Source organism: Augochlora pura, chromosome 9 (genome assembly GCF_028453695.1).
Source record: "Augochlora pura isolate Apur16 chromosome 9, APUR_v2.2.1, whole genome shotgun sequence".
Taxonomy (NCBI): domain Eukaryota; kingdom Metazoa; phylum Arthropoda; class Insecta; order Hymenoptera; family Halictidae; genus Augochlora; species Augochlora pura.
In genome coordinates this window covers 10,953,000-10,970,647 of record NC_135780.1, presented here as the reverse complement: position 1 = coordinate 10,970,647, position 17,648 = coordinate 10,953,000, and the positions used below count along the sequence as shown (strand labels likewise).

The 17,648-nt window shown below is 37.9% G+C and overlaps 6 protein-coding genes across 6 annotated transcripts in view; 5 read left to right on the top strand and 1 right to left on the bottom strand.

The window, feature by feature from the left end:
* The window catches only part of LOC144474801 (26S proteasome non-ATPase regulatory subunit 6), a 262,460-nt gene that overhangs the window by 233,860 nt on the left and 10,952 nt on the right, over positions 1–17,648 (top strand). The window lies entirely within an intron of this gene.
* Positions 1,850–5,982, top strand: LOC144475361 (transducin beta-like protein 2). Its single transcript, XM_078191189.1, has 6 exons — positions 1,850–2,034; positions 4,485–4,708; positions 4,783–4,969; positions 5,038–5,223; positions 5,299–5,481; positions 5,613–5,982. Exons 1-6 carry the CDS (start codon positions 2,022–2,024, stop codon positions 5,834–5,836), a joined length of 1,017 nt encoding a protein of 338 aa, XP_078047315.1. The 5' UTR covers positions 1,850–2,021; the 3' UTR covers positions 5,837–5,982.
* Positions 2,030–4,384, top strand: LOC144475360 (mRNA-capping enzyme-like). Its single transcript, XM_078191188.1, has 3 exons — positions 2,030–3,150; positions 3,243–3,378; positions 3,461–4,384. Exons 1-3 carry the CDS (start codon positions 2,246–2,248, stop codon positions 4,190–4,192), a joined length of 1,773 nt encoding a protein of 590 aa, XP_078047314.1. The 5' UTR covers positions 2,030–2,245; the 3' UTR covers positions 4,193–4,384.
* Positions 6,192–11,936, top strand: LOC144475097 (unconventional myosin-XIX). The gene is made up of 14 exons (XM_078190676.1): positions 6,192–6,206; positions 6,275–6,335; positions 6,414–6,649; positions 6,725–7,048; positions 7,123–7,384; positions 7,443–7,706; positions 7,770–8,002; positions 8,078–8,254; positions 8,318–8,526; positions 8,593–8,744; positions 8,805–8,996; positions 9,058–9,569; positions 9,641–9,928; positions 10,013–11,936. Exons 1-14 carry the CDS (start codon positions 6,192–6,194, stop codon positions 10,205–10,207), a joined length of 3,120 nt encoding a protein of 1,039 aa, XP_078046802.1. The 3' UTR covers positions 10,208–11,936.
* On the bottom strand, positions 9,566–13,644 carry LOC144475413 (uncharacterized). The gene is made up of 7 exons (XM_078191312.1): positions 13,030–13,644; positions 12,721–12,952; positions 12,548–12,645; positions 12,283–12,474; positions 11,862–12,191; positions 11,513–11,781; positions 9,566–11,286 (listed from the first exon to the last, which is right to left on the bottom strand). The coding sequence occupies exons 1-7, from the start codon at positions 13,261–13,263 to the stop codon at positions 11,094–11,096; spliced, it is 1,548 nt and encodes a 515-aa protein (XP_078047438.1). The 5' UTR covers positions 13,264–13,644; the 3' UTR covers positions 9,566–11,093.
* Positions 14,548–17,604, top strand: Bi-1 (Bax Inhibitor-1). The gene is made up of 4 exons (XM_078191317.1): positions 14,548–14,768; positions 15,387–15,688; positions 16,843–17,168; positions 17,238–17,604. Exons 1-4 carry the CDS (start codon positions 14,722–14,724, stop codon positions 17,271–17,273), a joined length of 711 nt encoding a protein of 236 aa, XP_078047443.1. The 5' UTR covers positions 14,548–14,721; the 3' UTR covers positions 17,274–17,604.

Here is a 17,648-nt window from a genome sequence, read left to right as displayed (position 1 = left end):
GTACAACGTGTGTTACATTGCAAGACGCTAATCGATATCAACGATCAATTTCGTGCACGAGAAAAATGTCTTGTTAGACGTATAGAAAAACGCGTCGAGAATCTACGGTTCGGTTTGTACCTTAACCCCTTGCGCTACGACTCCTTTGAAGCTGTATCGATTAACACTAATTTGTTATTAATATTTTCCTTAATAGGACCAGCTAATTTTTAACTTTCGCATTGCCTTCGTTTACTTCCGTTTCTATGTTTTGCTAACGGAAGAATTAAATTTTATTTCGAGTTAGAAGGAATGAATAATATTCATATTTAGTAGATCATGACTTGGTAGAGCCTGGACTCGTTATAATAGTACAAGGGGTTAATGATCTTCCGCGAGCGACCCTTCGAGAGGTTGATATGTATCGCCAAGCTCGAATAATCGTATCTCCTCGACTTGTCCAATATCCTTTCCAAGCCGGGAGATAATATTGAAAAACTGACCGTAGTCGATTGACTCCAGGCGACCGTCTCGTTTGAAGAATTTCTCGATTCAAATGCTACGTACTCGTCCTACGCCTCGCGCACCCATTCGATGGGAAACCGCTAGCGTTCGGCCACTTTTGAACGGCGGTGTAGCCGCGCGCGACAGACAAGTATAATGCGAATTTACGCGGGTCGAAAACGAACGTGCAGCGCGTGGGTTAGCCTCGAAGGAACGACTTATATTTAGCGGGGTCGTACGTTAACGTCGCGTCGCGGGTATCGCTTTATTGCAAAGCAAAGCAAAGCAAGGCAAGGCAAAGCAAAGAAAATCGATGCAAAGCGACGCGTTGCTCCCGCTCTCGTCGACTTTCTCCGGGCCACCGGATTTGTGGTTTTTCATTTGTTGCTATCCACGATTGTTCGTGGCGACGTCCGCGCCGACGATGGAACATCGCGCGAAATCGTCGCGGAGATGAGAACTCGAAGCGCGGGGATTCGTTCGCGTTTGGCAAGGTTTAACGTCGTCGCGAAAAGTTAGACACTTTTGTACAGATGCTTGTTCATGGTTGTTCATTATCGCTGTTAGCGACGAGAGGCGAGACGCAACGATAAGTCTAAGCTTTTGTTCGGAACGTGTCCGCCTGATGCGCAACATATTATTCGGCCGTGGAACCAATACGTATACAAGCGATACGCCGAGCATCAAGGACGGATCATTCCTTTCCTGCAAGCACGATTTCCCCTGCTATTTTACCGCCGCGCATGTCCTTGCCTCGTTGTCTCGCGCTGCCTGTGCCTCACCTCTGCGCGTCCGTGCTTATATTTTAGGTAATCTAACCGACGTCTCTGACCCTGAGGAGAGCCACGTTTCGAACCGGTACACCGGGGCACGCGGGTTCACGGAGATCCCGTCGAACGACGGTTCAATCGCCGCGAATCGTTTTCGGCTCGGTAATTTTAAACCGTCCGAGAATATAACGCGTCTTTATTCGTCGCTGCTGGCATGTTTGCGGATTTTCTCGCTCGGCGATTACTTTCGAATACGACGAATATGCGGAAACAAAGAGTTTCTTCGTTTCTTTCTTGCAGTCTAGACATATTCATTCGTATCGTACGAGATTCAAGTTTCGAAATTCAAATCGAAACGATTTGTTCGTAAAAATTGTCCCTTCTAAAGCTCTAAGGTTATGTCAAGGATTTATCGCGCCGACAGAATTCAGTAATCGAACACCAAGTAAATTGTTCGACGAATTTTGTTTTAGACCTCGTCGTACGATTTTCCCGCGTCGTACGTTCGAATTCAAATTTCGAACGATCGAATCGATGTATCGTCGCGTGTCGATTGTCATCGACCTATCGTACGATCGATGGTCGAAACGGTGAAAACACGTAATGGCGAACAGTGGACGCCAATAACAGCTGTTCTTGGTGCAGCGTCTAATTTACAGGATATTGTTCCGAAACAAGAATACACGGTTTGTGTCGACGAGTCGAAGACACCGATCATTGATTGAAGATGTTGCACGCGACCTCCGTTCCCGAGCAAGGGAGAGAAAAATGACGAGAAGAGGTATAACCTCCGAAGAAGTACATATTGTAGCGTCAGATATTTTACGTTTCGTTGCGTAGCCCCTGACAGAAACGTTCGAACGAATTCCGTTCCCCCAACGACCCTGTTGATATTTTCCGTCGATCGGTTTTGTTCGCACGTCGTCGCATCAACAGTTTTGGATCTACGAGACCGATAGAGGATCCTTTGATCCTCTATAAGAAACAAGGATATGTCGAACTACAATAATGGCAACAAGGGCCTAATTCCGCCACGATGGCTCCGCTGTCCGCGAAAAGCCATCAACCTGGTACAGAATAAGTTCCTGGCTTTTAAAACTCCGCTGTCGTCGGCGTTCAATAGTCAGGTGGCAGAAGAGCATCGATTCACAGTGGACATGCTCTTCGCATATCTAAAGAGCAGAAAACTGAAGCTAGGTTTATGGATCGATCTAACCAATACCACGAGATTCTATGACAAAGAGTGTTTAGAGGAGTACGGCTGTAGATACTTGAAGCTGCAGTGTAGAGGTCACGGTGAAACACCTTCCGAAGAGCAAACGAAAACTTTCGTGCAAGTCTGTAAGAATTTCATAGCTCAAAATCCGCTGGAGATCATAGGTGTACATTGTACCCATGGCTTCAATAGAACCGGCTTCCTTATCATTAGCTATTTAGTAGAAACCGACGGTACCAGCGTCGACGCTGGCTTGGCTGAATTTGGCCATGCGAGACCGCCAGGTATTTATAAGGGAGATTACATTCGGGAACTGTACAGGAGATATGACGATGTGGACGATGTCCAACAAATTCCCCCGAGGCCGGCTTGGTGTTTGGAATATGACGATTCCAATATAGAAGATTCAGATGAGGGTACTAGCACAAAGAATGATATACCCGTGAGGAGAAAAAGACGCGAATTTCATAATAAGAATCCTGTCTTCATGGCTGGCGTACCTGGTGTTACTCCAATAATGGATGAAAGAAAATATAGTGTGGTGCAAAGACGGGTTCAACAAATATGTTCATGGGAGTCAACAGGATTCCCAGGTTCCCAACCAGTTTCTATGGACGAAGATAATATTAGATTGTTGCACGAAAGACCATATATGGTATCCTGGAAGGCGGATGGAACCAGGTTAGATGATACATGCAATAGTTCTTTTTAATCACACGGTTGTTCAAAGTAAACTATGATTGTTGAAATAACGTTCGTCTGTTTTCATTTAGATATATGATGTTGATACAAGAAAACGGAGAAATTTATTTCATAGATAGGGACAATAGCGTGTTTCAAGTCAGTGGATTATCCTTTCCACATCTTACAGATGTAAGAAGAAATCTTAAAGACACTTTGTTGGATGGTGTAAGTAATTCTTATTTAAGAATTTCAATAACGTATCGCGTTTCTTCTTTTGGCAGTTTCTGCATGGGAGCTTTTTTTGTAGGAAATGGTGATCGATAAAGAGGTAAATGGCACACAGATTCCAAGATACTTAGTTTATGATGTGATCATGTATGATGGAAGGGACGTGAGTCAATTACCATATCATCCTGATCGTTACTACAAAATTGAGAAAGATATCATGGGTGGTAGACACAAAGCTATGAGGGAAGGAAGACTGCAGAAGGAAACGGAACCCTTTGCAGTACGATTAAAATCCTTTTGGGATGTTAAGGTAGCCTCTAGACTTCTATGCGAGCAGTTTGCCAAGCAACTCGGTCACGAGCCAGATGGTCTGATATTTCAACCATCCAAGGAACCGTATTGTCCAGGTGTTTCTTCTAAAGTCTTGAAGTGGAAACCTTTGTCACTCAACTCGGTAGATTTCCGATTGAAAATAATCACAGAATCCGGAGTAGGAATCGTTCCCACGAAGGTTGGACACCTATATGTAGGCGGATGGAATGTGCCGTTCGGTAAAATGAAGGTCACCAAAGAAATAAAGAATTTGGACAACGCGATCATAGAATGTAAAATTGAGAAGGGCCAATGGGTTTTCATGCGCGAAAGAACGGACAAATCGTTCCCGAATTCAAAGAATACAGCCGAACTGGTGTTCAAAAGTATTAATAAACCGATCACGGAAGAGCGACTATTGAACTACATCGAGGAGCACGCATACTTACAAAACGACTCCGATCTCATGCCACCGCCGAATAAAAGAAGACGAGCATAGCCCGCAGTTAATTGATTGCCAATCTCGCCGATGTTATTATTTACTTAAGAATCGACGACCGATATATTTAGCATGAACATTAAAGCAGTTTACATGAATGACACACTGTTACGTAGCTCATTTTACTAATTTTAAATCAACATCGTACACGGCTGAAATTGTTTATTCAATAAAAGGAAAACCTTTATAATATATCACGCGTACATTCTTTTCTGCTCCTCTCTGTATATAGTCAGACTTTATTATTATTCTCTATTATGTTATTCTCAATGCATTATTATCTTTCTTACAGATAGAACCGTGTTACTTTGGTGTACGAAAGAACTTGCGGTAAAAGAGAAGAGATCGCTGCGCGTGAACATTGAATTCGATCATGCTGTGTTGATCCGCTGGTCTCCAGATGGCAAGGCTTTTATCATTCACAAAGCTGTTGCGAATACTATCGAGGTGTACAAGATTTCGAAAAAATCAGACGGGACGTTGGCTTCAGCGACAAAGGCTTTAGAGTTCCCGAAGGTATAGGTTTCATCTAACTTAGTTAGACTCGTCTTTTGTAACAATGCCTGCTCTCACATATATGGGTATTTCAGAAACATACGGAGGATGTTGTTGGTATGGACATTGCGTGCACAGGGAAGTACATTATCACATGCAGTAAAACAAATGATTTGATAATATGGGATCTGAAGGGTCAGATCCTTGCAACGATAGAACTATACCTTGGATCCACCTATAGAGCACGTGTGTCACCTTGTGGGCGTTTCGTTGCAGCTTCAGGTAAATGGTTTATCAACGTTTCATTGGTAACAAATGAAACATGATTCTAAGGAAATTTTATTTTTCAGGATTCATGCCAGACGTAAACGTGTTCGAAGTAGTTTTCACAAAAACGGGTGACTTCAAGCAAGTGTCAAAGGCCTTCGATCTCGCTGGCCATACGTCCGGAATATACGATTTTAACTTCAGTGCCGATAGCAGCCACATGACCACCGTTTCAAAGGACGGAACCTATCGCTTGTACAACACGAAAAGTAATACTGCAATAAGCACGTCAGTTAAAATTGATCTCCATAGTCGGATTGTATTTATCCTTTGCGCATTTACAGTTGAATTTGAAAAAGGAGAAGATCCACGTATACTTTCGTCTGGCCCATGGGACAGCGCATCGACAGCTAGGATCGCGCTATCACCAAACACAGAAGTGCTGGTAATTGCCCATGGATCTTCTTTGAGTTTTTATTCAACGGTTACTGGTGCTCTAGACAGTACAATAGAAGATATTTTCCTCGGTAATTTTTTTACACATTTATGAATTATACACTTAGAAGTATTGGGGGCAGGGGGGGGGGGACATTCTCAACAATCTTTAGAAAAATCGTATATACACATTTACATATTTAGTAAAATATCGTTATTGCAGGTCCTATTACATGTCTGGCCTTTGATGCTCTAGGAGAGTATGTCTTAGTTGCCGGCGACAAACACATAAAAGTCTTCCGCAATATAACCGGTTATCGAGCGGCCATCGAATCGGCGAGACGTAAACTGGCGCAAAAGCAGACGTCCGCTACGAAGGAACGCTTAGAGAAACTCGTCGCCGACAATCGGAAGTTCCTCGAGGCAATGCAAGAAAAGTGTCCTTAACGATCCGATTGCAAAGTTTTCATTCTACGATAATGAATATTGAAACGCAGATTGCACTTGAACGTTGCAATTGTTCTGCGCAAAGAAAAATCCATTTATAACATAATTTTTTAATGTACTTGAATAAAGGGGTTCATTTGAATGTTCGTTTTGTTTAGAAAAATGATTCGCCCTTTAGGTGACTTCGTTGTTTCACCGTCTTGTAAATACGCGCCATAATAGTAATCTGTCCATGCTGCATTCTCATTCTGAAAAATACAGGTAAACAAGTCTTTCACGACCTTGAAAAAGTAAATATTTAATTCCGATAATGATTCGTTTACTTTGAAACGACAGTTGTGAAGTACAACGAGCCATGGCGACGACAAAGGTTTGCAATTGATTTCAAGTGTATTTGCATTGTCGATTTTTGTTAGTAACTTGTATGAATTTTAGTAGACGGTTTCACCGATTGAATGGGATTTAGTGAACGACTTAAGTGCTGTGCCCGAAGATACTAGTACGTACGCAAACGTTTTAGTTTGTACATGTAATTTCAGTTGCAAAGATCATTTTGTGAATAACAGTTTTTTCTTAGTTATAGATTTTCTTTTGGAGCGGCTGCAACACGGTCAAATTTACACCTGGGTCGGTCCTCTCCTGCTGGCATTGAATCCTAACAATGAAGTATCAACGTCTCATTTGTACAACATGTCGGAATTTAATAAGCACACTGATATTTCTGAAAAAATGTTTGAATGGAATCCCCATATATTCACTGTGGCGGCCAAAGCCCATTACAATCTCACTCTGGAGATTGGAAAGTGTCGTCAGGTAAGCATGATCTAGAAATAATATAATAGGTAAAGAAGATTCCATTTTTTGCTTATCCTAGTATGATGAATTAAGGTGATCGTTATAAGTGGAGAGACCGAAACAGGAAAGACGTTTAACGGTATAAAGTGTTTAGAATTCTTTAGCAGAATTAACAAACATCCGACGTGTGATCAGGATCACACGCAGAATATTATGTTAAGAATTATGGACGCTTGTCGTTTGATATCCGCTTTCACGACTGCGTCTACCGAGAGAAACGAAGTCAGCTCGAGACATGGGCAACTTATACGGCTTCATTACAAAGCTAATGACATTTCTGGAGCTACCATTAATTCGTTTCTTTTAGAGAGAAGCAGAGTAACAAGGGGTTCACGTAATTTCCAAATATTTTACCAGGTTTGACTACCTGTTCTATAATTTCTCAAGTCATCTGAGCAACGGTGTCTATAACTAGCATAAAAACATTTCAGATAATATTTGGACTACCCTCTATTGAATTGCAAAAGCTTCATTTATCCAAGTATCGAAACTACGATTTATTGAGCATAGATTATAGCAAGAAAGCGGACTTTCACCAAGATTTTCAAGATACTTTAAAAGCTCTTGATGTTCTCGGTTTCAGTGATAATCAGAAGAATAATATTTATCAAATTCTCGCTTTGCTAATCCACATGGGTAACATTAAATTCAGAGAAATTGACGAAGCTTGCACCATTAATCTTGATGACCAAGGTATGTGAATTGTACAGAATTATATTTGAAAAGGAACCTAACGTTTTCTTGTTTACAGATTCCAAAGAAGCTCTGGAATGGACTTGCCAGTTAAGTAGTTTAACTGAGGATGTTGTAACAGAGCTACTCACTACCATTCTTATAAATCCAAAGAGCACATGGAGGAAACACACAACGTATCATCGCTGCCTTGTCACTGCCGAGGCGTGCCGTATGAGATTGCACAGCATAATCAGACATTTGTACGATTTGCTTTTTTATTGGATATTGAATCACGTAAACGACGTGTTATCCATAAACTGTGAATGTTCTCGATGGCTAGGTACGTTGAAGAATATACTGCTCTATTAAACCGAATCAAGATTTTCATTCGGATTTAATTCAGGTATACTAGACATATTTGGCTTTGAATCGTTCAACAAAAATGGCATGGAACAGCTCTGCGTAAATTATGCTAACGAGAAGATGCAACAGCATGTCATGGGGACGTATTTAGAGAGCCAGAAGTATTTGGAGAAGGAAGGCTTCGTCGAAAACAGCGAACCTTCGGACACTATCAATATTTATAAAGAACGTTTGACCTTTCTCGAAGATATCCTATTTACAACCTTAAACGATGTGTGTATCAATGCTTGCATTTGATTTAAGTTCTCGACCTATATGATAGTATAACTTACTTTTTTTGCACTACAGGCTTCCCAATCCCTTGTCGCAACAAATATGTCCACAATTACACAAGTGATCTATAAAAAGATGCATGGTGTTCAAAACAAATATCTGAGTATAAGAAAAGACGATTTCGTTGTGCAACATTACTCCTGCTCTGTTGCTTATTCCATAGAAGATTTATTGTCTAAAAATACGGACAAGGTATTATAAGAAGCATTATACATAATATTGAAGCAAAGATTAGTTGATGATTGTGTATAACAGGTTCCAGATGAGATATCCATGACCTTCCGTACAAGTGAGAACACATTTCTCCGTTCTTTATTTAAAACTACGAAAGACCAAGAACTGCAGATAGTTAATTCTTGCAGCAATAAAAAAACAATGCTGACCAAATTGAAGCATAGTATAGACACGCTTTTGAAAGAACTGAAGGAATGTGATTTGCATTATGTGAAATGCATTAAACCCAGGTAACTTATACAGCTATCGGATGACAAACTACCATGAACTTTTTATTCATTAGGATAAATTTTTAGTCGACTGAATAACCATATGTGGGATAAGGAGGACTTTCGAAAACAATTAGCTTATACTGGTATTTTTGATGCTTTGCCTCTTTCAAACTGTAAATATCCCATAAGGATACATCATAAAGATTTCTGCCAACGTTATTCTAAGAAACCGAAAGGTAAACTTATATGCACTTTTTATTTCTTCCAAATTTATACAAAAAAATGTTTGTCGATAGAGATAGCCGATGTCGATAAATGTAAAATGATTCTGGAGGCGGTTGAACCTCGACAGAGACTAAACACGTTGGTGCACTATGGAAGACAATTTATCTTTTTAACAGAACCCATCTTTTTCAAATTGGAAACCAACAGAAGAAATTACTTGATAAATTGCGCAAATAAAATACAACAGTTTTGGATCAGACACAGTAAGGATAAATATCTTCTTTCGATAGTTTTTGTTTTACTGTGCTGATAATATTTTTGTAGGGCGCAATAGAATTTCTGTAATCCCCGAGGTGACCATCGAGCCGATAAAACACGAAACAACGAAGATGTCAAGTAGTTCTGAAGACGATGATGACGTGTTTATTTCTAGTCTATTTCTCCAGAATCATAATATCGTTAATACAGAAGGAAAGCTAATCGAAGATGACAGTGACGTAACAGAGATCGATATGGAAAGAACCAATTTAAATATGACACCAGAATTAGTTAATGTCTCTACAAAGAAAAAAAATATTGTTTTAAAACAGAAAATCAGTGTACCAGAAGTATTACAAGTCTCCAAAAATGTACAAGAAAAAAATATTTCTACGCATCGGCTTATAAAAAGTATAAAAAACACTGTTAGAAAGTTAATCAGAACAGTTATACCTAATCGATCACCAAGATTTACATGTGACGAAAAAGAAACGATACTTACTGATAATAATAATAATAATTTGATTAGCAAGTGCTGTGAAAGTGAGAATGAAAAATGTTATACACCCTCCAATACGGTTGATATTTTTTTAATTTATTTAACTTTTTGATAATTAATTTCATTGTTTTTAAACTGTTACATTTCCAGGGCAAAAATGTAAGTAAAATTCAATTCGGCAACTGCACACTGTTCCATGGAAATAGAATTTTAAGTAGACGTAAGCTCAGCGAGGTAAGACCATTAATGATTAAAATTGCAACCATATTAAAAGATGAAACTTGCAAAATCGTTTTGTATTGTAGACACCGATCAGGATACATATTAGACCTACGCCGTCAAATAATCTATATTCCATTCGTTTGTTACCACACGCAAAATTATCACGAGGACTACAAGATTGTATTTGAAAGACACGGCCCTGAATTTTGCAAAGAGGTCAGTTTTACTCCAGTTTTCCTTTTTATATTTTGTTAGAAATATACGGGACAAATTATAAAAACTACATGTTATTACGATTAGGACTGTAATAAACAGCACTGCAACTGTATGCACATCCATCAATTTATAAGCGTTTTCTCGCTTGAACGAGGAAATATTAAAATTCGATGTATTTGCAAACTCGGACAGTATTGTATGAAATTTGTACTCCAACAGTGTATTAAGATCATAGAGTTAAATTTGGAAATAAAGATTATCATTTTAAGTATACATTAAAAAAAAATTGATTGGGGAAAAGGGCGAGTTTATTGTTTATAAACTCTAATAAACAATAACGCCATTGAACGTAGTGGAAAAACGTTCAAACTGACAAGCAAATTACCGACTACAGATATTTCTTAAAAACATTAGATAGTGCCACTGTGTATTTCCATATAATCTTTTTTTCTCTGTTAGTAAATTTATCTAATACTTTAAGAAATTTTAAATATTTTATGGCAGCGATCTATGTTGAAGAAAAACACTAAAAATTGTCAACAATTTATACATATCTATATATTGTTGCGAGAACGCGGTCTCGTCGTACTAAATAATAACGTCTCGACTATAATGACAACAAAACCACTTTTTTTCGGGAAAAGAGGGGAACTTATCTATTCGACGGTTTACCGCGGCGTCTGTCCCAACTCTGACTTGTTCTTGTTACATCGTTGCTCAGGAGATATTTACCAAGCAACGATGCCACAAGGAACTCTCGATATCAAAAGATATCGATCCATATTCGTAACAATATGTATATACAGGGTGTCCCAAATTTTAATGTTTTTTTTACTTTGTACCATAGAATACACTGACAAAGTTTGAACATTAAAATTTGGGACACCCTTTATATATTCATAAATACATTACGCAGGGCAAACCTTTGGCCAGCGGAGCCAAGCAACTTTTGCCCATATAAGACAACTGTATGTAGGCCTCGTATGCTAGTACATAAGCGAGTTTATGTTCGACCGCTTTCGAACTATCGGTTTGTTGCGCTCTTCGTAACAGTATTTATGGGCAAAAATTGTTCATAACAATCGCGCATGTGGCCAAATTTTTCGCCGTCGATGGATTAAAGGTGTCCGAATGCACAGCATCCATAATATCTCGCGAGGTAATCCTATAGACAGCCGTAAACGAGACTATACGAATCGAATGGTCTTTTCTTTTTGTCTTTAAGTACCAATAGTCTTCGCGACGCGACAAGAGCGAGCGTTGCTTGAAGATCGCTTCTCAAGATTTGATAATTTGCTCGTAAACTAACACGTCTCAAATTATTTGGGGGTACTGGTCGTCCACCAGCAAATGCAAATCTAAAATTACATTACAACAATATTAGTGAACTATTCCTATAAAAATGAATAACCAACAAAATAGATATAGGAGATGAAACTCCTAAAACTGATCACCTGAATAACTTTTGGAGAATTTTGTGCTGATTGAAATCAAATTCTATTTTGTGACGATAACAATAGAATTATTCAGGTAACTTGTTTCAGAGGCCTCGTTCTATAAATCCAAGAAAAATATTCAATTTACCTAATTTCTCGTCTAGGACCTCTTAAAGTAGAATCTGGAAACGCGGACTGCCGATCCCATAACATTCGATTAGGTGATATAGGTCTGACGTTCACGTACTTTATCTTGCTCTTAATAATAATTGGAAGAGAGGTAGGTTTTCTAAACGCGTTCACAATGCTTTTATAATTGACGGGTAGATATGGCAGTAACGCATCTCCATAATGTTCCATAAGAGCTGCAATGTTTAGGACATGAGATTGAGACTTGATAAGAGCACAGATAGCAAGCTGAAAATTAAAAGGTACGTTAATATCGAGTGTTTAAACTAAATGCTATAAATTTGAAGAAATGAATCTCGTCTGCTTACAGCTATCCTTTGCCACAGTGCGGAACCAGGTGAGGCATATTTTAGTACATTTTCGGCAGAAAGCGGTGAATCTGCCTCATGTTGAAAAAATATTAAAGGTTGAATACTTGCTAATAATTCCATTGCCATTGTCTTTGTTTTTTCTCCATCCACATTTTCCTTCTCTTCTTTCAATAATACGTTCTCTACTATCGGAAGATACTTATCGGCAGCCGATGGCCATCGAAGCATTAATTTAAGTGCACATTCTTTAAACAGTGCCTCGAGGTTTAGATTTATAAAGCTCTGCCCTAAAAGTAACTCTAACAGCAATTCAGTCAATTTGTCTACCTGTAACGAACGATATTAACGGTCTGAAACAATTCAAATTTTTTACAGATTCAGTCATCACAAAACATGTGACCTTACTGCAGAATATTACCGATGTTAAATGGTATGGGTAGATAGCTTCACTGTTGCTTGCTATTGAGATAATAAGTTGACACGTTCTGGTAGATACTCTTGTGTATTGTGCATTATTAGAGATGACCATGGATCTGGCAATCGACATTAACTTATCTATCACACCTTCACCACCCAAATGAGCATTAGTAGCACAATCATTGATTAAAACCTGAAAACAAACATATATTTATCAAGATGTACTCCCACTTGTACTTTGTAATGTGAATTCAGATGTAGTATACCTGAAATGTCTTCTGAGATCCATTAAATAAAGTCTTTAATGCGCGTTTAGCATAATTGTTGCGTGCTTCTGTCAATCTTATATCGCATATTTCTGACTCTGTGAAAAAAATAAAGAGATATAGTACCATTATCAATGTTATAGGACAACAAATTTATATTGTTGAAAATTCACCTTGAATGAAAGGTACATTGTTTTGTATTATATTAAGAGGATCATTTATTTTTTGAACTAGATTTACAACATGGTCGTTAGGAACAAATACTCTGGCCTCAGTATGATATTCTGGCATTGACTCCGATGCACCCATTATGGGATCTACATCGCACAGATTGGTAATCACAGCATTTACATCGTTAGATGTTAAACGTTTTCTCTTACTATGTTTCAGTCTTGTTACACATTTCTAAAAATACGCTTTTGTACTTTAATCATATATATGTATAATTTAAGTAACGTGTTAACTGTAGGAAATTTTTATACATGCAAAACTTCTCTGAGACGATACGAAGCATCCTCTGCCAATCTTTTTAGTAGAGATTCAGACATGGGATGCATTCCTAATTCTTCTCCAATAGCGGATATCCATTCAGTGCTGAGGACAGCATATCTTCTCGAATTATTCTCCGCTTCATTATTGCTATTTGCGTCTCCGTTATTGTTAACGAAGGAATTAATGTATCCCGAACTGGCTTGGTTTGTCAACATCTCTTTCATGATTTCACTCGTTCTCGTCTCAACACAGCAGGCAATTACATATGTATAATCTGGCTTAAGTCAGTTCTCAACCGTAAACAAAATGTTTTATTTTCATCTTTCCGACGTAATTTAAAAACTGTAACTGTATCGGCGATTCACATCGAGCGCGTGAAATTCGAAAATTAAGTTTTCCGATCCACGATATTTTTAAAATCAATATGGCTGACAAAATAAATTATATTCACGTATGCAGCGTTATTCTGTATAACTATGTAATGTATAAACAAAATTTATTAGAATGCAATAGTAATCAATTATAACTAAGCGTTCAGTGCATTGATCATTCAAACGTTAACCATTGAATAGTAATTGACAAATATGTATAACTGGATGGTATAGCATGTATTAGCGTACAGTCTCGTATATATGTACATGCAATATGTATTAGTGACTTGGTGAAAAAGCAGTGATTTTACTTTTCTGCGACAGATGGCGTCAAATTTATGGCATTTTCTAGCGAACAATTTGAATTGCTTAAACTTTTATTCGAATTTCTCGCTAGATCTGCGAACCTTGTGTACGCGTATACTAATCGTTGGCGATTTTTCTATTGCGTCAAATAATTTCGAAAACCTTCGATTCGCGTATTTCGACGTTGCAATTTGTTCTTTACGTTCATAGCCCTTTGACTGTTTCTTCCACCCAATTGTTTTTCGAACATGTTTTGCAACTATTTTTAATCCATTGCTTTAGAGACAGCTTTAAGGTGCTACACACCGTTAAATGAAGAACGAAGCCAAACAAACAAATGCGTCCAAGAAATTAATGATACCGAATCGAATCGTTCATTTCGACAAAGGGAGACAAGAAGTAAGTCTCGGGAAAATTTAAACGTTGTCATTCTTGCACAATATATCGTGTGTGTCATCTTGCATGAACGTATTAAAACATAATCGATCGTTCTTCGTGGAAGACACGTCTCGATTATTCGAGAAGTAGATAGAAGAATCATCTGGAATAATCATGATTCTGTTATGCGTGTTTGAGGTGTTCGACGTCTCGACCTCAAAACATAATTAGTGTCGCAAGCTAAAGGGAAACTTGCGTGAATCGGAAATATGTATATTATCCTGTTTGTAGCTGGTTTGTAACCCTGCGATTGCGACGGAAATCTCATAAGGTGTCGCTGCGGTCGCGCCAAGTTGTGCTCGTTCTTTGTTTACCGCACGCAACGCCCGATCTTCTGTCCCTGCAAGGCGAAAGCTGACGTTCCGTGAAATTTTAAGGGGCACGTCAACCAATCGGAAGTGCCGACGAAATTTACGCATAGAAATATCACTGACGTGTCCACAGTCCACAAAAGGGGAACTACTTCAAGGGTTCATGATTATTCCTGTTTTATACAAGCAGATAACAACAGTGCTCTAAAGATCGTGTTAATCGACAGTGCCACTAGCCTGATCAACCTGTGAAATCATGGCGCCGGTGTTAAATACTTTCATAAATTCGTTCTCGCACAGACTGTAAGTAGACTCGACAGACCTTTGTAACATTTCTCGCGAGTATCTTGCCCCGGGCAACAGTATCGTCGATAACAATATCGTGACACTCTAATTCCGACCGTGGCTCGAATTACTACCCTGGTTAAGCTCATTTCGTCGTCCAGCTCGTATTTTCGAAACTTAAAAATCACGATGATGTAACTCGTCCTACGTTACAGTACGTTTCCTGCTTGAGAGAAAAAAATACAGGAAATCCCTGTAGCCATTTCAGATCTCGTTTCGAATAATACTAATTATCGTGATACGCATTTTTCCTTATCTGCGTTGTTAGTACATTGCACGACCTTCAATCGTTTCACGTAGATTCCGGAATTGGGATTTGCCTGGATATTGTATGCGACAATACTTTCGTTCAGCGGAATTACCATGACGTGTACCACGAATATGCACAAACCTATATGTTCGTTGAAACCTTAGCGTGGTTTCATTTTTTTCCCCCTCTTATCTGGCTGTAATATACAGTTTTTTCATTACCCCATTTATTTTCTGAGATAACGATTTGTTTATTCTCGCACGTTGCAACGTAGCAAATATACTTGGCGCATAACAATTGACTTTTTTTTTTTTGTTCGTTTACAGTGATGCACCAGTAAGACAACACCTGAAAAATGTTTACGGGTGTCTGTCCTTATCGGCTGCATCAGCTGCCTTGGGAGTGTATGCTCATCCGTATACAGAGCTCCTGCAGATTAACACGCTGACTTCTCTCTGCACTTTGGGATTGCTTATGGCTCTACTGTGTACGCAGGACAATGGAAAGAATCAGAAACTGCGACTTGGCTTCTTGCTGGGATTCGCATTTATGTCAGGTGTTGGACTGGTTCCTTTATTTCAAATGATTATTGCAGTTGACCCAACCATCATAGTCACAGCACTAGTAGGTGAGTTACGAGAGAAGTGAAAACTCTTAGTACCCAAGATTGAATATGATAACTATAATACATATATTTCCATTACTGCCAACTATTATTTATCCAGAATAATATACTATAGAACTTCCGTTTATATTATTTTATTTAAAAAATGCTTGTCCCCATTCGATTGTATTTAAGAAAAATAAGTTAGTTTTATTAACTGCTTTTGTAGTTATTTACACAATTATTCTGTTTTCTAATTATTGATGAAATTTAAATGTTATAAATCAATTAATTTGTATCGTAAATAACTTTTTCTAATACATACAACAGGAGTCTATTTTCGTGACGAAGTCGCGTTAGCTCGTTGCAGATATTTATCTATTGTTTTTTATAAACATATCGTGCAAATCGTATATGTATAATGATCAGACTTTTCGTAGTAAAGAATAATCTTTCGGTTTTGAAATCAGACCTATTCAATTTTCGTTAATTTGGTCACTTAAGAGACCTACTCCAACCTAACCTGTTCTAAACTCACACTAATTTTGACTTTATAATATAATCAGAAAAAGAATTACGATGAACTAATGTCATATTTGATTGAAAAGAAAGTGATTTGTAATCTGGATTAGGTCTGTGTTAGGTTTGGATTAAATCTGAGTAAAATCCCTTAAGCTGTGGCAAATTAGTAACTGACTAAATCTAGTTTCAGAACGTAAATCAATTGTTCTAAAGTTAGCCCTTTATGTAGTTTTCTCTGCAGTCTCCGCAACATGTTTTTAGAAACAATACATAAATGGCAACATCAAGCTGACGCAACATTGTCACGGAGCGTGCACGTATATGGAAAATTCAATGTAGTTGTAGGTACAGCTTTCTGCGATTATCTCGTAAACTAAAAAAGCTTTATTAAATTATATGTATAAGGAGTAGAATTGTTCAAAATATCTACCTGTTTAACTTATTTAAATTTCATAAAAATCGAAGAACAGAAACTCTATCTTTGGAAACGCATATTTTTCTTTGCACCATTTTTGGCTAGTATTCAGAAAACTTATAGGGTACTAAGAGGTATACACGGAATATTTGCTATTCATAACAGTATTACAGCAAACAAAGAATGCTGCGAATACATAACATTTTTAAATACTCGAAATACTTAAAGAATATTGTTTCAGGAACCTTGGTCGTATTCGTATCGTTCAGCATCTCTGCCCTCTTGGCTGAACGAGGTCGCTGGTTGTACCTTGGCGCTATGCTAATAAGCTTGCTGAACCTTATGCTCCTATTCTCATTTATCAATCTCTTCCTCCGTTGGTCATTTTTCTACCAGGCTCACTTATATGGCGGATTATTCCTAATGTGCGCTTTTGTTATCTATGACACCCAGTCTATCATCGAGAAGTTCCATATGGGCAACAAAGACTTCATTTTGCACTCTCTAGATCTTCTCATGGACTTCATTGGTATTTTCCGCCATCTCCTCATCATTCTTACGCAAAAGGTAAAGCAGTTTATATAAAACATTATCATTTTAATTACAAGATTTACTTATTATTCAAATGACTTTTAGGAATTAGCAAAAAATCAACGTAAACGTAAAGAATAAGAAGAGGTGAGAAAAAAAAAATGTAAAATATCATACCATTCAAGTAAAATCCATGAACTAGAGGTCTTCATCTAGTCTATCCATATGTAAGACATATATTTACTACGGTAAAGTGAATTAACGTAACAATAAAGCTTATTTATTGCGTCGAAAAATTTTTAGGCGGGAGTTGGTCATAAATACGCAATTGTATTTATTTTGGATTACTTAGTTGGTCACTTCTTTTTTCAATTATCTATTATCTACTAGATTTATATACATGTATACATACATAGATATAAATTTATTGTACTATATTTTTATCTTTCAATAAACAAAATTTCCCAGCGTTCCTGGACTTTTTCATTTAAACAAAATACATAAGAAAGATACGTG